This window comes from Antechinus flavipes, chromosome 1 (assembly GCF_016432865.1).
Source record: "Antechinus flavipes isolate AdamAnt ecotype Samford, QLD, Australia chromosome 1, AdamAnt_v2, whole genome shotgun sequence".
NCBI lineage: Eukaryota > Metazoa > Chordata > Mammalia > Dasyuromorphia > Dasyuridae > Antechinus > Antechinus flavipes.
Genome location: NC_067398.1, coordinates 277,511,187 through 277,530,856, shown reverse-complemented (window position 1 = coordinate 277,530,856; position 19,670 = coordinate 277,511,187). Strand labels below are relative to the sequence as shown.

Genomic DNA, 19,670 nt, shown 5'->3' with positions numbered 1-19,670 from the left:
AAAGACTATGAGTATTAATGATAGTAATTTTTATTATTATTTACACAATATGTTACATACATAATAGACAATATTATATATGTTTATCAACTTTATTGTATATAATTGCATCATATGTGATCATTTTATATGGGTTTTTAGATGTGATCAACATACAATGCCAATGATGAGATATATGGGATAAATGTTTTGCGTGTGGGAGTGTGTGTGCGTGTGTGTGTGTGTGTGTGTGTGTGTGTGTGTGTGTGTGTATGAAGTGATTTGGAAGCAATTGAGGTTACCACACCTGGGGTCCCCAAGATTAGGAGGATAGTGAGTAAAAAAAGAGAATTTCTTTCTCTTTTTTCTTACTTTCCTCCTTCTTTGACTGCAGCAAGGATATATGGATGGAGGATTGAGAGGGAAAGAAAGAAAATATACTCTGTTCAATGAAATTTCTTATTTGAGATATGATAATAAAAAGTTTTAAATAAGGTTTCACTCGAAATTTACTAAAGGGATATGCAAGCTGTAATCTATTTTCATTGACAGTGTTAACAGAAGATTTAAGAGTTTTGATAACTTTAGGAAACTAGAAAAGCAATTTACTGCTATCTTTAAAATTCTGGCAGCAAATAACCTGTTTTTGTGTTATCTGGAGTCAGACTTCTGGATGGCCCAAGCTCAGAAAAATGGTTTGTGTGAATTGGAAAATGACTAAATGGCAATTCAGTTTGTCTGGAATGTTTAATTAGAATTTAGGGAATCTCATAAACTAAGTCAATTTTAAACTCTGTTCTATCTCAATTTTAAAATTTGTCTTGTTTTCTTCCAAAAACAAAAGGGAAACTCATTTAAGGGAAGGAGGAAGCTGAAATTCTCTCTGAGAACTTCCAAAGATGCAATAGCTTGGGGATAAAATAAACTGAACAACTAAAAAAGAGGAAATTTATTTAGCCTTGCAAATCCTGTTTTATAATGTTTTGTAAATGTAGAAAATTAAGAGGAAAGTACAGTTATGACTCTTTGGGCTATTATGAAAATTCTAAGATTCTTAACTAAATTATTTGGAGTTACTGTCATCATGTTAAACCTAAAATTGGTAATTACTGTTTGTGGAACAAGAGATATGAGGTGAAAGCCTTATCAGTATGCTTTCAAGTCATGAGTGTGTGCAGCACTATTCTTCCCCTTCACAGAGGGAGGGGAGGTGTCAAACAGCACAGCCCAGGAAAAAACTAAAAACAGTTGGTGTGCGCAAGAGCAAGCTCAGAGCCCCTTCTCTGAGGTCGCTGTCAACTCCCCTTAATTTGTAAGTTTTCTTGAAACTATCTGGGTAAGAAAAGTCATCAATCCTGAGAAATGAGATTTTTTGGGATGTATTGTTCCCAAAAAAGGAATGTGTTTATTAAGAATATATGTTTGTTCAGGGACACTGATACATTGTTGGTGGAATTGTGAACACATCCAGCCATTCTGGAGAGCAATTTGGAACAATGCTCAAAAAGTTATCAAAATGTGCATACCCTCTGATCCAGCAGTGTTTCTACTGGGCTTATACCCCAAAGAGATACTAAAGAAGGGAAAGGGACCTGTACGTGCCAAAATGTTTGTGGCAGCCCTGTTTGTAGTGGCTAGAAGCTGGAAAATGAATGGATGCCCATCAATTGGAGAATGGTTGAGTAAATTGTGGTATGTGAATGTTATGGTATATTATTGTTCTGTAAGGAATGACCAGCAGGATGAGGACTGGCGAGACTTACATGAACTGATGCTAAGTGAAATGAGTAGAACCAGGAGATCATTATATACCTCAACAACAATACTGTTTGAGGATGTATTCTGATGGAAGTGGATCTCTTCGATAAAGAGAGCTAATTCAGTTTCAAATGATCAAGGATGGACAGAAGCAGCTACACCCAAAGAAAGAACACTGGGAAATGAATATAAACTGTTTGCATTTTTGTTTTTCTTCCTGGGTTATTTATACCTTCTGAATCCAATTATCCCTGTGCAACAAGAAAACTGTTTGGTTCTGCACACATATGTTGTATCTAGGATATACTGTAACCTATTCAACATGTAAAGGACTGCTTATCATCTGGGGGAAAGGGTAGAGGGAGGGAGGGGAAAAATTGGAACAGAAGTGAGTGCAAGGGATAATGCTGTAAAAAATTATCCTGGCATGGGTTCTATCAATAAAGTTATTTAAAAAAAAAAATCCTCCTGCCTTGAAAAACAAGTTATAGGACCTAAAATCTACACATGCTCTAATAACTTATTTAACTGTTCACTATGCATTCTTCTCTCTCTCTTTATATGTGTGTGTGTGTGTGTGTGTGTGTGTGTGTGTGTGTGTGTGTATAAAACCCAGCATTTGAACAAAATTCCAGCATTTAAAATTAAGAAAAAAGGTTTTGAGTGAGCTATGGGATATTGTAGTTAGTATTGTCTATTAATTATTCAGAACTCTGCACCATAGTGCATTATGTATTTAAATCAGTGTTCTGTCTAAAAATCAAGATTTTGACAGCTGTTATTTGTGGTAAGAAAAAGATACTAACTTTTAAAAAGAAGATGTATCTAAAGGTAAAGTTTTCTTGGAAAGGAATGTCTACACAAACATCCTTTTATTTCTCTTTTAAGTACTAATTCTTTTCACTGTTTCTAGTACAATTTAAAATGGAAAGATTTTCTTGGGCATTGGCCAACAATATTCTGAACACTGAAACATGTTAATCAGTTACTAGTATACTAGTATACAGTATAGTATACCTACTAGCTGTAGAGCCCAAAATATGAAGATATTTAAACAATATCCAAGTTATGTCAAAGCAGTACCTTCAGGATGAAGATGTTCTGAATATGTAGAATGTGGAAAGCATTCCTAATAAGGTATTATTAACTTAACTGTTACCTAAGCTTTGTCTTTTAAAGTATATATGCCATTTAGAAATATATACTCTATTTTCTTTTCAATTAAAACTTTCCAATTTTTTAAATTAAGTGGCAAGATGGTCTCAAGGTTTGAAAAAACAAATCGTAAGACAAAGACTCTCTCAAAATGTTCTTTAAGAGAAATTTTAATAAAACCTTTCTAAGAATAAAATTAAAGTATCACTGGAAATCTAAACAGCAAAACAAATGTGGATAACATCTTTGGGCTCTGGAGTAAGGATAAAGACAAAAGCAAAGAAAATAATAGCACTACAAAACTAATATTTCAATGACTCCAATATAAATCACAAACTGGCAAAATCCCAAGTCCTCTAATGCACTTTTATCATGCATTTAAAGTTGTTAGTTCAGAATGCTTCTTAGAAAAAGAGAAAAGTCATGTCTTAAAAAAAACAGAAAAAGTATTTCTTGCTTTTTTTTTTATTTGATTCAGAAATAGAAAACTCATGAATTTGGGCTCAATGATATAAGCGACTAAGAACTCTCAGTTAGAAGGTTTCTTCTAACGCATTTTGATACAACTTTTTATAATTTCAGAGAGACAATGCAAAATCAGATCAGTATAAATATAGGAACATTTTAACTTCTCCCTCAAATTTTTATTTTCAAGGAGTAAAAGACATAAATATTTCCCCCCAGCTCTTAATTAAAAAAAATGTTTTATATATAAATTTCAAATATCCATATTTTGTTCATAGTTCAATTAGCCTGGATGATAAAGTGAGAAATACAGGGTACTCCACTACAGCCAAAGAGCCTGAATATTATTTGAGTTTTCAATAAAGTTTAAGGACAAAACCATTATATAGTTTTAATAAATAGTTTGATCAATATTTTTATTTTTTAAAGTTTAAATTATATTCACCTTCTGCTTTTGTTTTCTAAATGATTCTAGTAAACTGCTCTGATTCTCAAATGACTGAGAACACCACTCAGGTAAAATAATTTTGGAAAAAAAACTGAAAAACTTTTGAAACGTTAACACAAAATCTTCTGAGATAAATCAAATGAAAATAGCAGGTATGGTCAAATTTATATATGACCTTAACATTAAAGAATATTTACTGTAACTGTAAACAAAAGCCTACCAAAAAAGTGCATGTCAAAAAGGGACTCATTTGTAATGGTGTACTTGATAAAATAATCACCTAATATTTTATCTAATAAAGATTAGAGCATATAATTTTTAGCTCCAAGTACAGAACACAGTGTGGGAGAGCAGCACTCACTTGCATTATGAACTATACTTAAAAGGTTACACTTTTAAAATGTCATTAGCACATCCCGTTCTTGAACACTAGTGTAGAAAGGTCTTCCAAAGATAAATGAATGTAGGCCTGGTTTGATTTTCTCCGCTAAAGCCATTATTATGTTAAGATCGCCTTCTGCTGTTAAATCGAGATCTATCTTCAAGTTTCGGAGAGATTTAAATGGTTTTTTCCCCTTTTGCCTGAAAATTACAAGGAAAAACTGTCATACTGCAGAAAATGCTTACCTAAAAAAAAGCATAAAATTACCCTTATATGATCAGAGGTTTTACTTACGTATCATCCTCTATGTATTTTATTAGTGTTAAGGCTTTTCTATGAAGGACAAGAAGAAACTGCGCAAGAAAAGTACTTCTCAGAGACAAACCAGGTTTCAAATGAAAGACCTATTGGAAAACAATAGTATTTTATGAGTAAACAAAGTTCTCTTAAAAAACTACCACTTTCATATTCATGTTCCTTTTAGAATTCTTTCCATAAATCCATTTCTACTACCTAGTGTGGCTTCATTATGCTTTTGCAGCGATTATAATGGAATAGTAATAGAGAGGGTAATAAACAAATTTTTTTGGACCATTTACAAACATTAACTTTACTACTGGTACTCTAAGCATGATATCTTTGTCCAAGAATCAAGAAATTTTATATACTGAAACACATCAATATTGACATTCTTTTGCTACAACAGTAAGGCAAATGTAGGTGCGGATAAAAGGTGGATGATGGCCCTCACATTCTCCTTGACAAAGCAAACAAAGTTGAAGCTGGTTTCATTGTGTACTCAAAGGCAACAAGAAACACAACTTAATGGGACATTTGATCAACTTTTCTTACAGTGCTTATGATAAACATAAACAAAACAACATGACAAAAATTGCAGCATATGTGCTAACAACTGTTACAGAGGATGAAGATAAAAAACAAATTTCTAAGACCTAGTTGGTCTTCAAGATAACCAACTTTTATATCTTATGATTTTGATGGAAAAGATCGTAGAAATGTTAGAAAACACCACTCACTTTACAAAAACACAGGAGCCAAAAAGATTTATAGAGACTATTCAGGAAACAAGCCAAAGTATCACCAATACTTTTATCCAGAGAGTGATATAAAATATAAGATTTATCAAGCCCTAGATGGAAACATAATCCATCAGAAAAAAACACTGACTGGCTTCAGAGGATCTGGGTCTAAATTCTGCCTCAATATTTACTGTGTGGGGCAGCTAGATGGTGCAGTGGATAGAGCACTATCCTGAAGTCAGGAGAACCTGAATTCAAATCTGGCTTCAGATACTTAAAATGTCCTAGCCCTGTGATCCTGGGCAAGTCACTTTAATACCAGTTTCCTGGGCAAACACACACACACGCACACACGTACACACACACATACACAAAACTTCTGTGTGACTTTGAGCAAGTCATTTAACCTCATTATGCCTGTTTTCCCTATCAGTAAAATAAAGAAAGGGTATGCATCTAGCAGCTCTCTGAAATTTTCTTCCCTTCCAATTATACATCTATGATCCTAAGAACATCACACACAAAAAAATGAAGTTATTATTTTGGGCAGCAAATTACTAGTTACTGATCTATGTTACCAGAATCAATTTTCTGTTGCTTGCCATCTAGGGGAGAGGTAGAGGGGAAAAGGGGAAAATTTGAAACACAAGGCTATGCAAGAGTCAAGAATTATCCATGCATATGTTTTAAAAATAAAAAGCTTTTTTAAAAAAATCAGTTTTCTGTCAGTAAGCAGAATTGCTTGAGCAAAAATCAAAAATGCTATCAGATTAGAATGAGAAAGATAAGATGAAATTGGGTACAAGAGCAACAGCCTCAAATTGACATATTCAAATGATTATGAAAAATGTTAAAGAAAAAAGATGATCAACATTTACTGCAAAAGTGTAATTGACTGTAAAGTTGTCACCAGAAGAAGGAAGTCAAAGGAACTAGAAATTCCCATTATTTCTGGTCTTATTACTTATAGACAAGGTCTGGCACTGATGATAATCAAAGAAGCTACTTTTGTTATAATGATAAGCTTTATGGAAAACTATTACACTTACATATAGTATATGTATACTATGTAATAAAATTACAAAGGCCATATTCTACTATAACAAACGATAGCCATTATTTGTTTACTAAAGTTAATGAAAAAGTCACTGATAAGCACTTGAACAAACATTTCAATATTTTGACAGATGTGTAATCTTATTAATGTGTATAATTCCTCCAAAGTACAGAAAGCAATTCAATATAATGTGATTGTCTTTATCAAAGGAGTTTATATAATGTTTTGACATTATAGCCTTACTAATGAACCATTAAAGATGTTCACAACTGTCCCCTTTTTTTTTCTTGGCATAAATCTGTCACTAGAAGATGACATACTTTATGCTACTTCTACATAATTCCTCATTTGGAATGTTATAGTCTAGGTTCAGAGTGTTTCTATACTTGACCTTTGGGAGAAAGATCTTGTATTATTACATGAATTGTAAAAAGATAAAACACTACATATTTCCCTAAGGTAATTCAAAACATTCTCTTTAACTTGGAGGGAAGCTCATTGTCCATCTGTACCATGCGTGTATATGTGTGTGTGTGTGTATCTATATATGTTTGTATATATGTTACTGGATTGGCAATGCAAGCTTTTATAAAAAACTATTATATCTCTACCAATAAAAAGTGTTTGTGTATGCATTCTAATACATATATTTTCTTATTCATAAGTCACGTATATGTACTACTGTAGAAAGCCCTTATACATCATAAAAACTCCCCAAAATAGAAATTAAAAGATGACATAATTAAATATGCTCAAAATAACATTTAATAGTACTAAAGACATTTTTTGCTCACTAAAACGCCATAATTGCTAAACTGCTAGATTATTTTTGAAAATTTGTGTTTAACACTATAATAATGAAGTCTTGGTTGAAAAAAAAAGTCTCTTAAGAGATACAGTTTTAAATGAAAGAAATTCATCATTGTTAGCTAGGCCTAAATCCCAATTCTTGTTTTTCAATCATGTCAACATATTAGGCAAAGATTTTCGTTTAAATTAAATGAGTAAATTTCAACCTTATTTAACTTCCATCAATTGTTCTTACAAACTAATTGGAAGCTGTGCAGTTTTACATTTTTAACCAGTGGATTAAAATCATATAGAAATTTTTCATTTGGAAGATTTTAAAGTGTACAAGATAGATATGAAAGGTTTTACTGATGTTAATTAAATAAGAGGACATTAGTAACTTTGAAGACAGAAATTTCAGTTAAGTAAGGAGTGAATGAGAAAAAGGTTGAGAATCAGGGAGATAGGAATAATACTGATGCCCTTCACAAAAATAATTGGTTCTACTAGGAATATATTGTACATAGTAACAGCAAGAATGTATGATGATCAACTATGAAAGACTTGGTTCTTGTCAGTGGTTCAATGATCTAAGGCAGTCCCAATAAATTTTGGATGTAACATGTCATCTGTATCCAGAAAAAGAATGTTATCAGAGACTGAACATAACTTAATACATGCTATGTTCATTTTTTGTTTTTTTTTCCCCCCTTTCCCATGGTTTTTCCTTTTTGTTCTGATTTTTCTCTCCCAACACGACTCATAAAGCAATGTGCACTAAAATATATATAATTAATTAAGTGATTATAAAAGAGGTTGGGGAGGAAAAAAAATAGGGCGTCCTACCCATTGGCCGGTAAGCGTGTCTGTAGTAGCTAAGAGGAGATTGGGGGAACTGGGGAAGGATAGTTATTGGGATGATTGCTGGGGCATACTGCCTACCCAAATGCAACAAACCTGAGTCAGGATTAGCTATAATTTAGGGGTTAGTACACAACACAACTACTGACTTGGACCAGCATTGAGAAGGGAAGCAGTAAGGAAAGTAACAGACTTTGAGTGAAAAGTGAAAGGGAGGGGGTGTAGCACTGGGGAACGCTCACAACTGGCTATTACAAAGAGGATGTGATGTGACTTACCATTCCATCCTCTAAATGGATGATCATACATCCTAGTATCTTACCATAATATGTACATTGGGGACTACTAGTCTACAGCAATGGTATTTTGCATCCTTTTGGTTTTTCTTGCCTATTCTTTTTATTTTGATTATTTTTGGGGGACTATAAAAAAAGCACTTGATTTGACAAAGAAAAATAATATTAGATAGATCTTTTCCAAAAATGTCTCTTACATGTGTCAAAATCATTCAAGAATTCTTAAATGATAGAATAGCAAAAACAAGGAATAAGGCAAGGAGACATTTTTGCCAAATGTACCCTCAAAATGCCAAAAATATGGAAACTAAAAAATCTAAATGGAAGAAGCAGCACCTGTAATTAGGTCCTCCAGATAATTCTGATTTACATTTGACATTGAGCTGACACTGTACAAAGCTTTATCACTCAAGAATTTGCCCTATTTCACTTGAGGAAAGTAGAGTACAAGAATCATCTAATAGGACTGGGAAAACAAAACTCCTATTTTTCATCTATAATAAAGATACAGACATAGCTGGTATTTTAAATAAAATACCATAATGTTCATAGCATGAATTAGCAAATGAATGCAGTAAAATTATATTTATAATTCTGCTGAGATGATTATTTCTTGCTTTTTTTCACCTTTAAAACCACTACACTTTATAAGTTAAGTCCATAGATACCTGAAAGTCATAAATTTCTAAAGCGGTAAAAGCTGTCAAAAGGACAACAAATAGACCAACTTAAAATAACTCTGTAGCAGCAGCTAGTTGGTGTAGTTGGTGTAGTGGACACAGCATCAGCCCTGAAGTCATGAGGAACTGAGTTCAAATTTAGCTTCTGACACTTAACACTTCCTGGCTGCGTGACTCTGGGTAAGTCACTTAATCTCAATTGCCTTGCCAAAAAAAAAATAAAATAAAATAAAATAACTCTGTAAACATTTTTATAATTACCTACTTTCTTATCTTTAGTTCCACTGTGCTAAATGAAGAAAGTGAAATGGGTGCTGAAGACAACGAAATCAGAAAGAATGGCTGGATCAGGCCAGATTAAGTATACACCAAGGAAATGTACCAGAGGGGATGTAATCCTGAAAGCAGTAAGTTAACAGTTTTAAAAGGAAAATATTAAAGAAACAGAAGGATAAGAGGTAGTGAGAAAGAATATATTACTTAATGAATTTAATTAAAAGGATTTTAAATAACTGCCAAATAACATGCCTTTCTCATTTTGTGAGGACAGTTTACATATATACTAGGAATCTTTAAAAATATAAAATGGAACAGGAAGCTTTTAAAAACTGTTTTCTAAAGCAGAACCTATCTTTTTAGTCTTACACTTTATTGATAATGGAAAGGACTGAGACTTCAAGATATTTTCAAAATTTCAGATGCATTCTTTCTTTGATCCCTAGTATTTAGACCAATGGTTGGCACAGTAGGTAGTTAGTGTTTGTTTAACGACAACTGCCTGTCAATTCTTAATGTTTCTCCCTTTACAAATTTCTCTTCTATCTCTCTCAATCTAATTTAAACCTTCTTGCCTGGATTACTGTGATAGTTTTGATAGATTCTCTTGTTCCAAGTCTTTCCCTTTTCTAATACATCGTCCAGAGAGCTGTAAAAGTGAATTTCCTAAAGTATAGATCTTCAAGTCATTTGGCTATTTAATAAACTCCAGATGTTCCCCCTATTATCTCTAAAGACAGAATTCAAAGGCATTTAAAACCTTTATAATGACTCAAACTCTGCCCTCCCTTTTATGCACTAAATAGTCCATCTAAACTGATGTTGTTATACTTCAAACAGAACACTTCTTCTATCTCATGCCTTCTCTTGTATATATTTATGTGTGTACATGCTATTTCTCCTCCAAATACATACACTTTGGAAGGGACAATTCATCTGTTGTCTTTATAGCGAAAGGACCTATTACAATGCCTGGTTCAAAATAGTGAGTAAAAATGCAGAAGACAGTAATTAAAATGTACTGCAATAGATATATGAACAACAGTTTTGTTTTGTTTTTAATTATGAGTTTTCCATTAGTGCTGAAGAAAAAAATTAGTTTGATAGTACTGAGAAAGAATAACATTAAAAATGTTTCGGTTTGTAATGGATGACATAATGAGGATAATGGAAACCTGTATTAGATAAGAAAGTATTTTATTCTTGTTGACTTCCAATTCAATTACCTGATCCAAGAAGGCTTTTACTAGTGTGTCTCTGTGTAGGACATCTTGAAAAACGTTCCTGGGAAGACAGCAAGCATAAAGACAGAATATAAGTCGAGACTATTAAAAAATAGTAACAAAGAGAAATGTTTATGGATGGTAAGAAGAGAAAAGAAACAGTTTTTAGGAACTTAACTTGAGTTATAATTCCACAATTTAAGGGGCTTATTTCTTATGGAAACTTTCAGATTAGTTCCTGATATAGTAATATAATATTTCTGTATTTCTAATATAGTAAACTTTTTTTTTTGGATTATTATTACTTGTCTGTAAAAACAGAGATTAATACTGAAGTGTCGTCAATTAAGGTAATCTCTTATAAACTAGTAATTTTTACAATCAGGTTTAGGGGCAAAATAATGGGAAATAAATAGTGCAAAGGAAGACTGACATGGTACTACAGGACAGGCAACTTTTTTTGTTTGTTTGTTTGTTTATATAACCTAACTTCAATTATCCTTGCATTTCTACTAGAGTATATTGGGAACTATGATCAGCTGGTGCATATTATGAAAATTAGAGAATAAAATATCCTCTCCCTTTGCTTATAACAGGCTGAAAAATCAGGAAAATACTGTACTCTTTTTCAAATAATTTATCAAAATCAAAAGCTAGACTTAGGCCAGAAAGGGAGTTAGTACTTAATAAAGAATAAGGAACTAAGAGAAAAGAAAAGCAGTAACAGAATGGGATATGGATGGCAGGGAAAAATATAACCTTAACAGAATAATGGGAAACTACATCAAATTCCCTATAGCTTAGAAAACAAGAAAGAAGAGAAATGAAGTTTGCAAAGATGCTGGCAGAAAAAAAGTAACTGAGGAGCAAAATCAGCACTACTCATGATTGGCTATATGGATTGTTGTTTAATTTAAGACACTAATAGCTCCATTTCTAAAACACTAGACAGCACCAGTTGAATACTACATTAGTTGGCTATCTTAAAGCAACCTGATAACTTGATTGAATTACTGATGCTATTTTAGGGAAAGTGCAAGAAACACTACAGGTAAATCAAACTCTATTTGTCTGTTGGTTTCAATGGAAGGAATGATTAAGTTCTTCACTTTCTATGTCTATATCTTATACATTAATGCTCTATTTTACCAGGTGAATCAAAGTGACATGAAATAACATTCTTGTAATCCTATACTTTTTGACAGAAATAAATGGAGAAATCATTTTTCTGGATTTTTGCTTTCGTGTAATCTGAATTTAAACATTCTTTCTTTCTATCTTTCCTGGTCTAAACAACTTATTCTGATGAAAAATTGCAGTCTTAAAAGAAAATAACATCTGAAATATTACGAAGTAAAAGCTGTACTGTAATTCTCTTATTTTCAGTGTTGTTTAGATTTTTTCTATGATGTTATTATCTTCTATTTTCATAGTTACCATTTTTCTTTTTGGGGAAAAAGCTATACAGAATTTATAATTTTATAACCATGGATTTTCATTTCATTGAATTTAAAAGCCATATCCTATAAATGAGTAAAATGGTATTTAAAAAATTCACTGTAAAATACAAAAAAGAACCCCAATGCCAAATTCATTTATTGCAATATATTTTGTAATATGCCCAGGGTATAATTCGTGCTTTCTTCAGGATAAAAACAGCCAGAATTCATTTCTTTTATTTAGTTACCAAGCTAATTAAATTAATGTTGATGTTGTTATCAAAGTGCTAATTTAAACAATTTGTGGGAGAAAGACAGTGATAACAGGAAAAACTGCACAGGAAAAAAAAGCTTCATTTAACTTAGAAAATGTTCCTTCAAACATTATCTTTAATCATGTTCCTTCTTTTGGTTATTTGAATTTTATGCATTTAGATGATACTGGTAGGCATTCTATCACACAAGTTTTAATAGCTACTTTTGTGGAAATAGAGCAATATTAAGAATAATTTGGAAGCCAATACATACAAATCAGGAGTGAAGCTTTCATCTGTATAGATAATTGTATCCTGAGCCACATCTTCTTCTGAAGTAGCTCTCCAAAATGCAGTCAACTCTGATCTCATATAACGACGCTGGTTATAGATATGTTCATGACAGGGTGGCATCTGTTTCACTGTATTAACATCCACATCTATGTGTGTAGTGGGATATGGGGCATACATGACTTGTCGGAAGGGCAACACAAAACTTCCAGTTGAATCCTGTCGTGGTAAAAGACAAATTAAATATATTGAAAATTTTAAATAAATTTTCCTTCTTTCAGGTTTTGGATTTTTCTGTTCTATACACTGTTTATAAATAAGCATGATGACAAAATTTTCAAAGAGCTGCCAAAAGCCATTATGACTCCCATTTTTGAAAAATTATTTTTTTCCAGGTAACTCCTACTACACTTTTTCTATATCAATTCCATCCATTACAATCCAAATATTTAATATAGATATTTAACTTATTAATAGGTGAAACATTTTTTCTTATGAGGGAAACTGGCATATAGAGAATATGCTGCACCTCAGGAGGCCTAGGTGCACTGTCTATATGACTATGGAAAAATCACTTCACTTCTTTATGGATCAGGTTGCGTTCTGAAACACTTAGTCCTTCAGTCATTCATTACTGAATTCATATACTAAACATTAGAGAGTGAAGATGTTATTGATTAGAGGATTTAAAGTAGGAAAGAATCTTTTTCTTGGCTCAGAAGAATCATTTGGACTAATCCCTTCATTTGACAGATAAACAAACTGAATCCCTAAGAGTTTTAAAAGACTTTACCAAGATCCCAAAACTAGTAAGTAGCAGAAAAAGGATTTATACCCAAGTTGTCTATCTCCAAATGCAGTGGTCTTTTCATCACACCATGCTGCTTCTCATGCTCTATAGTCTGGTGGGAGGGATAGCCTGGTTATATAATTAACCATAATACAACAAAAGGGGAAAAAGTGTAAAGTGAGGTACAAAATGAGGTAGGGGTAGGGGTAAGTTGTCAGATGGATATGGACCAAGGAAAAAACAGCAATTGCTCTGACCTTAAAGAATGAGCAGGAATTAGACAGGCAGAGCTACATAGGAAAGAAAGAGAATGGACTAAATGATTTCTAAGGTTTCTTCCAGCTCTGCAAGTACATATAACAATTAAGAAAGGCTACTGAAGTGCATTATATTCTTCAATTAATTACTTTCCAAACATACATGCATTCTTCTATTTTAATAAATCTGCACAAATTTTTTGTTTCCAAGGAATAGTAACATTGAAATTTTGTCATTTTGAGTACCCAATATAATGCTTCTAACAGTCTCTTAGTGGGATAGGTACAATATTCTATATGCATTCGTTTTGTCTTCCCTTTCTATCCCTTTATTTCCTTGTTTGCATCCTCAAGAAAGCAATCCTAGGACAGAAGGAAGGTCTCAAAACAATATGCAAGTTGTTACTTTATGCCTTATTGATAATTGCATCACAGTAAAAAAGATTCCAAGAAATAAACAATGATACTGCATATTTGTTTATTTTAGTATAATTTAGCATCTGAATAATTACTTAAAAGTTTATGTCCTTAGTCCTTTACTGTTCACTTTATCCTTAAAATGTAGAAAAAGAGAAAATGAAATATTTTTAAAATGCAAATACAAATTAAAATTTACATAGGAAACAGTTTTCCCTTCTATATCCAAGGTGGTATAAACTTTAAAATAGCAAAACTACTAAGTTTGTTCAGGAAAAAATTAAAATGTTCCAATCTGAGCTGGGTAAATTAATGGAAAGTTTCTCTCAAGTCAAAGACACAAAAATGAATTTACATCTGTAGTGGTTTTTGAATGCTTGATATAACAAAAACACCAAGTAGCTGTAAGCAGTTACATATGGAGTACTGGTAGTAGGGGGAACATACTGTACAGTCAGTACCCCTGAACACATACTTTAGCCTGGGAACAGTGATTTTGTAGAAATTATATTTCCTAGAATTAATTCCAGAATGAAATTTTTTATTTCTGTAAAGACTAGATGTAAAATTCAAATAGCATGTGTTAAACCTTAACACATAAAACAGTAAATATTTTCAGTGAGTTTTCAAAATGATTTGAGATTTCATTTTGTAGAAAAGGGCACAAGCTATACCTTAAGAAGACCTTGTACAAATAATCCAGATTCGTACTTAAATGAAGACTCATTTCTACAAAGTCTGGAGCACTTTCGTTCTGAATGAGTCAGAAAAAGGCACAATGTCCTCACTATCTGTAAAATAAAAGAGCATTTCAGTAGAAAAAATATATAGTAAAAGAGTCAACAGTTTACTAAAGAAGGAAATCATGATTAGAAACTTAAAATTTCATTTACTGATAAATCCAAAGAGTAACATGTTTCCAATAGTTAAGTACACTTGTTGCCTCACTTGCCAACACAAATTTTTTCAGACAAAAATTTTCTATAAATACTCAGCAAAGTACATACAAGATCATTTCTGAATTATGCAAGCAAAAGCCAACTAAAAACCACAAAGAGGTTATCCTGGTCCAAAGCTTTGTGTAAAGCTGAAATTTTGTTCAAGCATATTGAAAGTTGGAAAAAAAAGATGGATCACTGGCAAGGTTTTGGACATTTTTGTTACATACATGTTATGAGTTCAAATGTTGGAGTTCTTGTTCTTCTCAAAACACAGCTGGTTTAGCTTAGAGCCCTCCGGATGTCTCCAAATCCAAAGGTTCTGTCCTTCAGCCTCTGCCTCTGCTTTCTTCAGCCTCCGACCAACACAGAGATGGAATGAATCTCGTCTCCTTCACTTGGGGCTCGGCTAGCTTTCTGGTGAGTCTTTCAGACCAGCTTGGTCTCAGTGGGGGGCGTGCAGGAGCCCAGCCACCAGCTACAGTGGTGTGAGATGAAGATGAATCTGGTTGTCCACTGAACTCTCCACTCGTAGCTTTATCCTCTGAAAACTCTTCGTCTGCCACCAGCCAGCCAAGTAGAATATATTCTGCCTTGCCTCAGAAAGAGGGCTTCTGGCGTAATTCCGCTGAAATCCGTCAAAGTGCTCTTTGCACCAGAGTCGCTCCTCTCGAGTCCAGCTGAACTCTCCTCTGCGATCAGCCAGCCAAGAGGAAAAATGTATTCTCGAATAGCTCTCTCTCCTTATATGCGAATCTTCTGAGAGAATGGGATTATGGGTTTTCTCCCATAGTGCTCTCTGGCCCAAAGAGCTTTAAGGGAGGTGTGAACTCCCTTGAAGTTAGAAAGTTTACTTTGTGAAGCTGGCATACTTGTGAACTCCAATGAGTAAAGTTGTGAACACAAGCCTTGTATTAATTAGTTCTACTTAGTACCTTGTTTCAGGTTCTGGCCAAAATCTTCTTGTAAGATTAGATCAACTCTATTAGTTAGCAGTTAGTAAGGATTCCAACACATACAGAATTTTGTTGTGAAAGATTTAGTGGAATATGTATTAGGCAGTGCTGGGAGGTGCTATTTCTGGACAGCTTTATTAGCTATCAATGATAACTCAATGGGTTATTAATATTCCTTTATTTTCAACATGTTTGAATCGCCTTATATTGGTTTTTTAATTGGTGTCACCCAGTTGTAATAGTTCCTTTATCTTCCATTTCCATGGACTTGCCCAAATCATGAAAGGATGTGAGAGCCCTTGTCATCTAGACTTGTTCTAAATTTTCTGGAAACTCTCTTTTGGTATTTCTTTGGGACAAGAAAAGGTTGTGATCTGGCTGGAAATTTACAAAATTGAAAATTTCATGACCTAGATTAACAGTGTCTGGCACGTAGCAAGAACTTAGTAAATGTTTCCTGAATGAGCGACGCTGATACATTCTCTCTCAGATCACTTTGTATCTAAGTATTCTCAACAGGAAATCATACAACTTTACTTGGCATTTATTCTCTTTTTAAGTATTCTATATAGACTTATCTAAGTGGTTAATGTCTCGTATTAAAAGATAAGCTCCTTGTGCTATTCACTGTATTTGAATCTCCAGTACCTATCACATCACAGCCCCTTCATTCACTTGATTGATCTGAAAATAATTCTTTTTAAAGATTAAGTATAATCGCTGTAATTACCAAATTTCACAATCTGTTCTCAGTCTTTGTACCTTGACCACTCAGCAGCATCTGACACTGCTAGCTACCCTTTCCTCTGAGATGCTTTCTTCCTTGGGTTTTCATGATATTGTTATTTTTTGGCTGGCCTCCTAATCAAGAAAAAGGATGAGACTGGCACTGCTTTATTCATCGTCTTACCTACCTGACCATTCTTCAATATTTTTTGATGATTCATCATCCATACTACACCCATTAGTACCTACAAAACTATTTGAGTTGGGTGTCCCACATGCATTTAAAATTCAATTTGCTCCATTAAGCAGAACTCAAAATATTTGCTCCAATCCCTCTTGTGAACTTCCCTATTTTGCTTAAGAATACAATCATCCCAGACATGGCTCTCTTCAACAATGAGATGATTCAAACCAATTCCAATTGTTCAGTGATAAAGAGAGCCATCTACACCCAAAGAGAGGACTGTGGGAACTAAGTGTGGACTACAAATAGCATTCTCATTCTTTCTATTGTTTGCTTGCATTTTGTCTTCTTTCTCATTTTTTTTTATCGATCAGATTTTTCTTGTGCAGCAATATAAGTGTATAAATATGTTGGTATATAAATACGTTGGATTCAACATATTTAACATGTATCGAACTACTTGCCATGTAGGGGAAAGGATGGGGGGAAAGAGCAGATAATTTGGATCAGAAGGCTTTGCAAGGGTCAATGTTAAAAAGTTACCCATGCATATATTTTGTAAATAAAAAGCTTTAATTAAAAAAAAAAGAATACAATCATCCCTCCAATTATGTAGGCTCTCAACAATGGCCTTATTATTGAACTTCTTTCATCTCACATGTCCAATTAGTTGGCAGTGATTCATTACTCTAGGAGCAAATATTTTTTCATCTGCATAAAAATTTATATTTTTGAGTTATGTAATATATAGAATGATTACATTAGAGCATGTATATATAAAGTATAAACACACATATCTAATATATTTCCAATATTTTTTTGCTGAGAATGGTATAATCAAAAAAATTTAGAGACCACTAGTATTAGAAACTGAGGATAATCTCATCCCACTAAATGAATATAACAATGTGAAACAGAAACAGAAGTATTCATTTTTTTCTGGAGATATTATGTTATTATCATTACTATAAATAGCATTTGAAATGAAACTAAAACTGAATCATTCAAATATTATTCACTTTGCATGTTATTTGCAGATAGTTTTTATCTTGAATTGGATTCTTTTGGCCATAAGAATATACTTTTACCACTTCTGCCATCAATCCCCATGTGAATCAGAAAATCCAAAATAATCTCAATTTTTTTAATAAGTAGAAAATTATATGCTACTAAAAATGACACCTTTCTAAACCAAAATTAAAAACTTGAATTACTAGTATAATTATCTTCTTTCATTATTACAAATAAGCAATTCTGAAAATGACTAATCTAAGAGGTCTCATTCTTTTGGTTACCTTATTAGAATAAGAGAGAATGAAGGTAATCATAACTGCAATGACATTGCAAATCTCTGAGAATGGACAGAATAGATTAATTTTGGGCTCAAAGAAGTAGAAAAAAAGGAAAGGATGAGATAGAACTGGGAAAGAGTAGGGAAGAAATAAAAAAAAAAGTAAGAATAAATGTTGGAAGCTGAAGGCCCCCGCCCAGGTGCCTTTCTCATGGCCCTAGCCCAGGTGCCTTTTCCCCACCCCTTGCTGCAACAGAATCGAGCAGGTGGTCAAACAATCCTGAGAACTGCAACCGGGCAAAACGGTCTTGAGAATCAATCTTGAGTTGTCACCACACTATGTTCCTGCTCACTGGACCAGCTATAGCCCATGTTCCTTTCCCAGACCACCCTACTTCTCTTTCCCATGCTTTTTCCTATGTAAGTTGTATCCTGAGAGCAATAAACTGAGACCTTGGCAACAATCAGCCTTGTCTCCCTCCTCTTTCTCGCCCATTTCTCCTCAGGCTGGATCCCCCCTCGAAGCCCACATGAGTAACGAGGTCTCGATGGACGAGACAAATAAAGTAGGAGGTAGAAGGAGAAAAGGAAAAGAATTAGAATGGGATAAAGAATGCAATACAAAGGGCTGAAATGTAAAGAATAAAGTAGAAGAAAGTATGGAATAGTTACAGTAAAATGTCTTGGACTTAAAAAAATGTTTTAATTCCATTTATGTAATTCACAAGAAATGTCAAATTGCAAATGATAAGTGATTTCTCATTTTTTGTCATGGTACATGACAGCAATTTTGTCACATTCCCGTTTCCAGATATTTTCACAGCATTTTAATTCCTTCCTTTAAATTACTGTATACAATTTAGTGACAATATCAATGATTCTAAAATAAGCCACTACATGTGAATTACCTTATTCACTTTATCTGCACTGCTACCTACCACTATAGAACAACCACAGGTCTGCAGGTGGGAGCTGATGGCACTGCAAGTTAAATGAAGAAGAAGACTTACTGGCAAAATAAGACAATTTTACAGATTGAAAAATCAAACAAGCAAACCATAAAAATTATTTGATAGTTACATCTTTAAATCATGATAAAACCCCAAACTATGTGCAAAATCCAGTAACTACCACTTTCAAGTTTACTTTTTGCCATCATGGATTTACAGTTTCTCATTTAATGAGAAGACTATTAATTTATATAATATGATATAACAAAGAAAGGAGCCACAGAAAGCACTGACACAACAATTAAGAGTTGAACCTTAGAAATCTTATTTAATGCTTATATAACTACTCAGTTTCTTTTATCAAACTATGAATAATTAAAATAACTTTTCAAAGATCTAATAAGAATCAAATAAAGATGTCATAAACAGATGCCTGTTGTCACTTCTATAGAAATAAAAGTGGTTCTTCTGTCCTACTTTTTTAAATTACCAAGATTTATAGCTACACATTATATATTAAAAGCTATTTTAATTGGCTTTTATGAAATGGAATAAAATTCTTACTTGAGAAGGAAACCTTCATGGCAACTATCTCCAATGTCATCATCATTTAGTACAGTATCACTGATCTAAAATGCAAAGAATAGTCAGGTTAGAGCACAACACAGAAAAATTTTTTGTCCCTAAGATTTTAATCTAGCAGTAGATTGCATAGTACATAAATAATTTTAAAATGCTTACTGATTTGGATTTTGTGGCATAAAGTTT

The 19,670-nt window shown here is 33.1% G+C and overlaps 1 protein-coding gene across 5 annotated transcripts in view; it reads right to left on the bottom strand.

The window, feature by feature from the left end:
* Positions 1-3,044: 3,044 nt before the first annotated feature.
* The window catches only part of C9orf72 (C9orf72-SMCR8 complex subunit), a 29,218-nt gene continuing 12,592 nt past the window's right edge, over positions 3,045-19,670 (bottom strand). For 4 of the 5 annotated variants that reach the window (XM_051961516.1, XM_051961525.1, XM_051961540.1 and 1 more), the window contains exons 5-11: positions 19,467-19,531; positions 18,861-18,933; positions 14,532-14,648; positions 12,377-12,612; positions 10,413-10,470; positions 4,482-4,591; positions 3,045-4,387 (exon numbers count right to left, since the gene is read on the bottom strand). In XM_051961516.1, coding sequence (XP_051817476.1) covers positions 4,201-4,387; positions 4,482-4,591; positions 10,413-10,470; positions 12,377-12,612; positions 14,532-14,648; positions 18,861-18,933; positions 19,467-19,531 — 846 coding nt within the window. In that variant the 3' untranslated portion in view covers positions 3,045-4,200. The remainder of the gene's footprint in view (positions 4,388-4,481; positions 4,592-10,412; positions 10,471-12,376; positions 12,613-14,531; positions 14,649-18,860; positions 18,934-19,466; positions 19,532-19,670) is intronic. The other variant, XM_051961547.1, reaches the window with a different exon arrangement.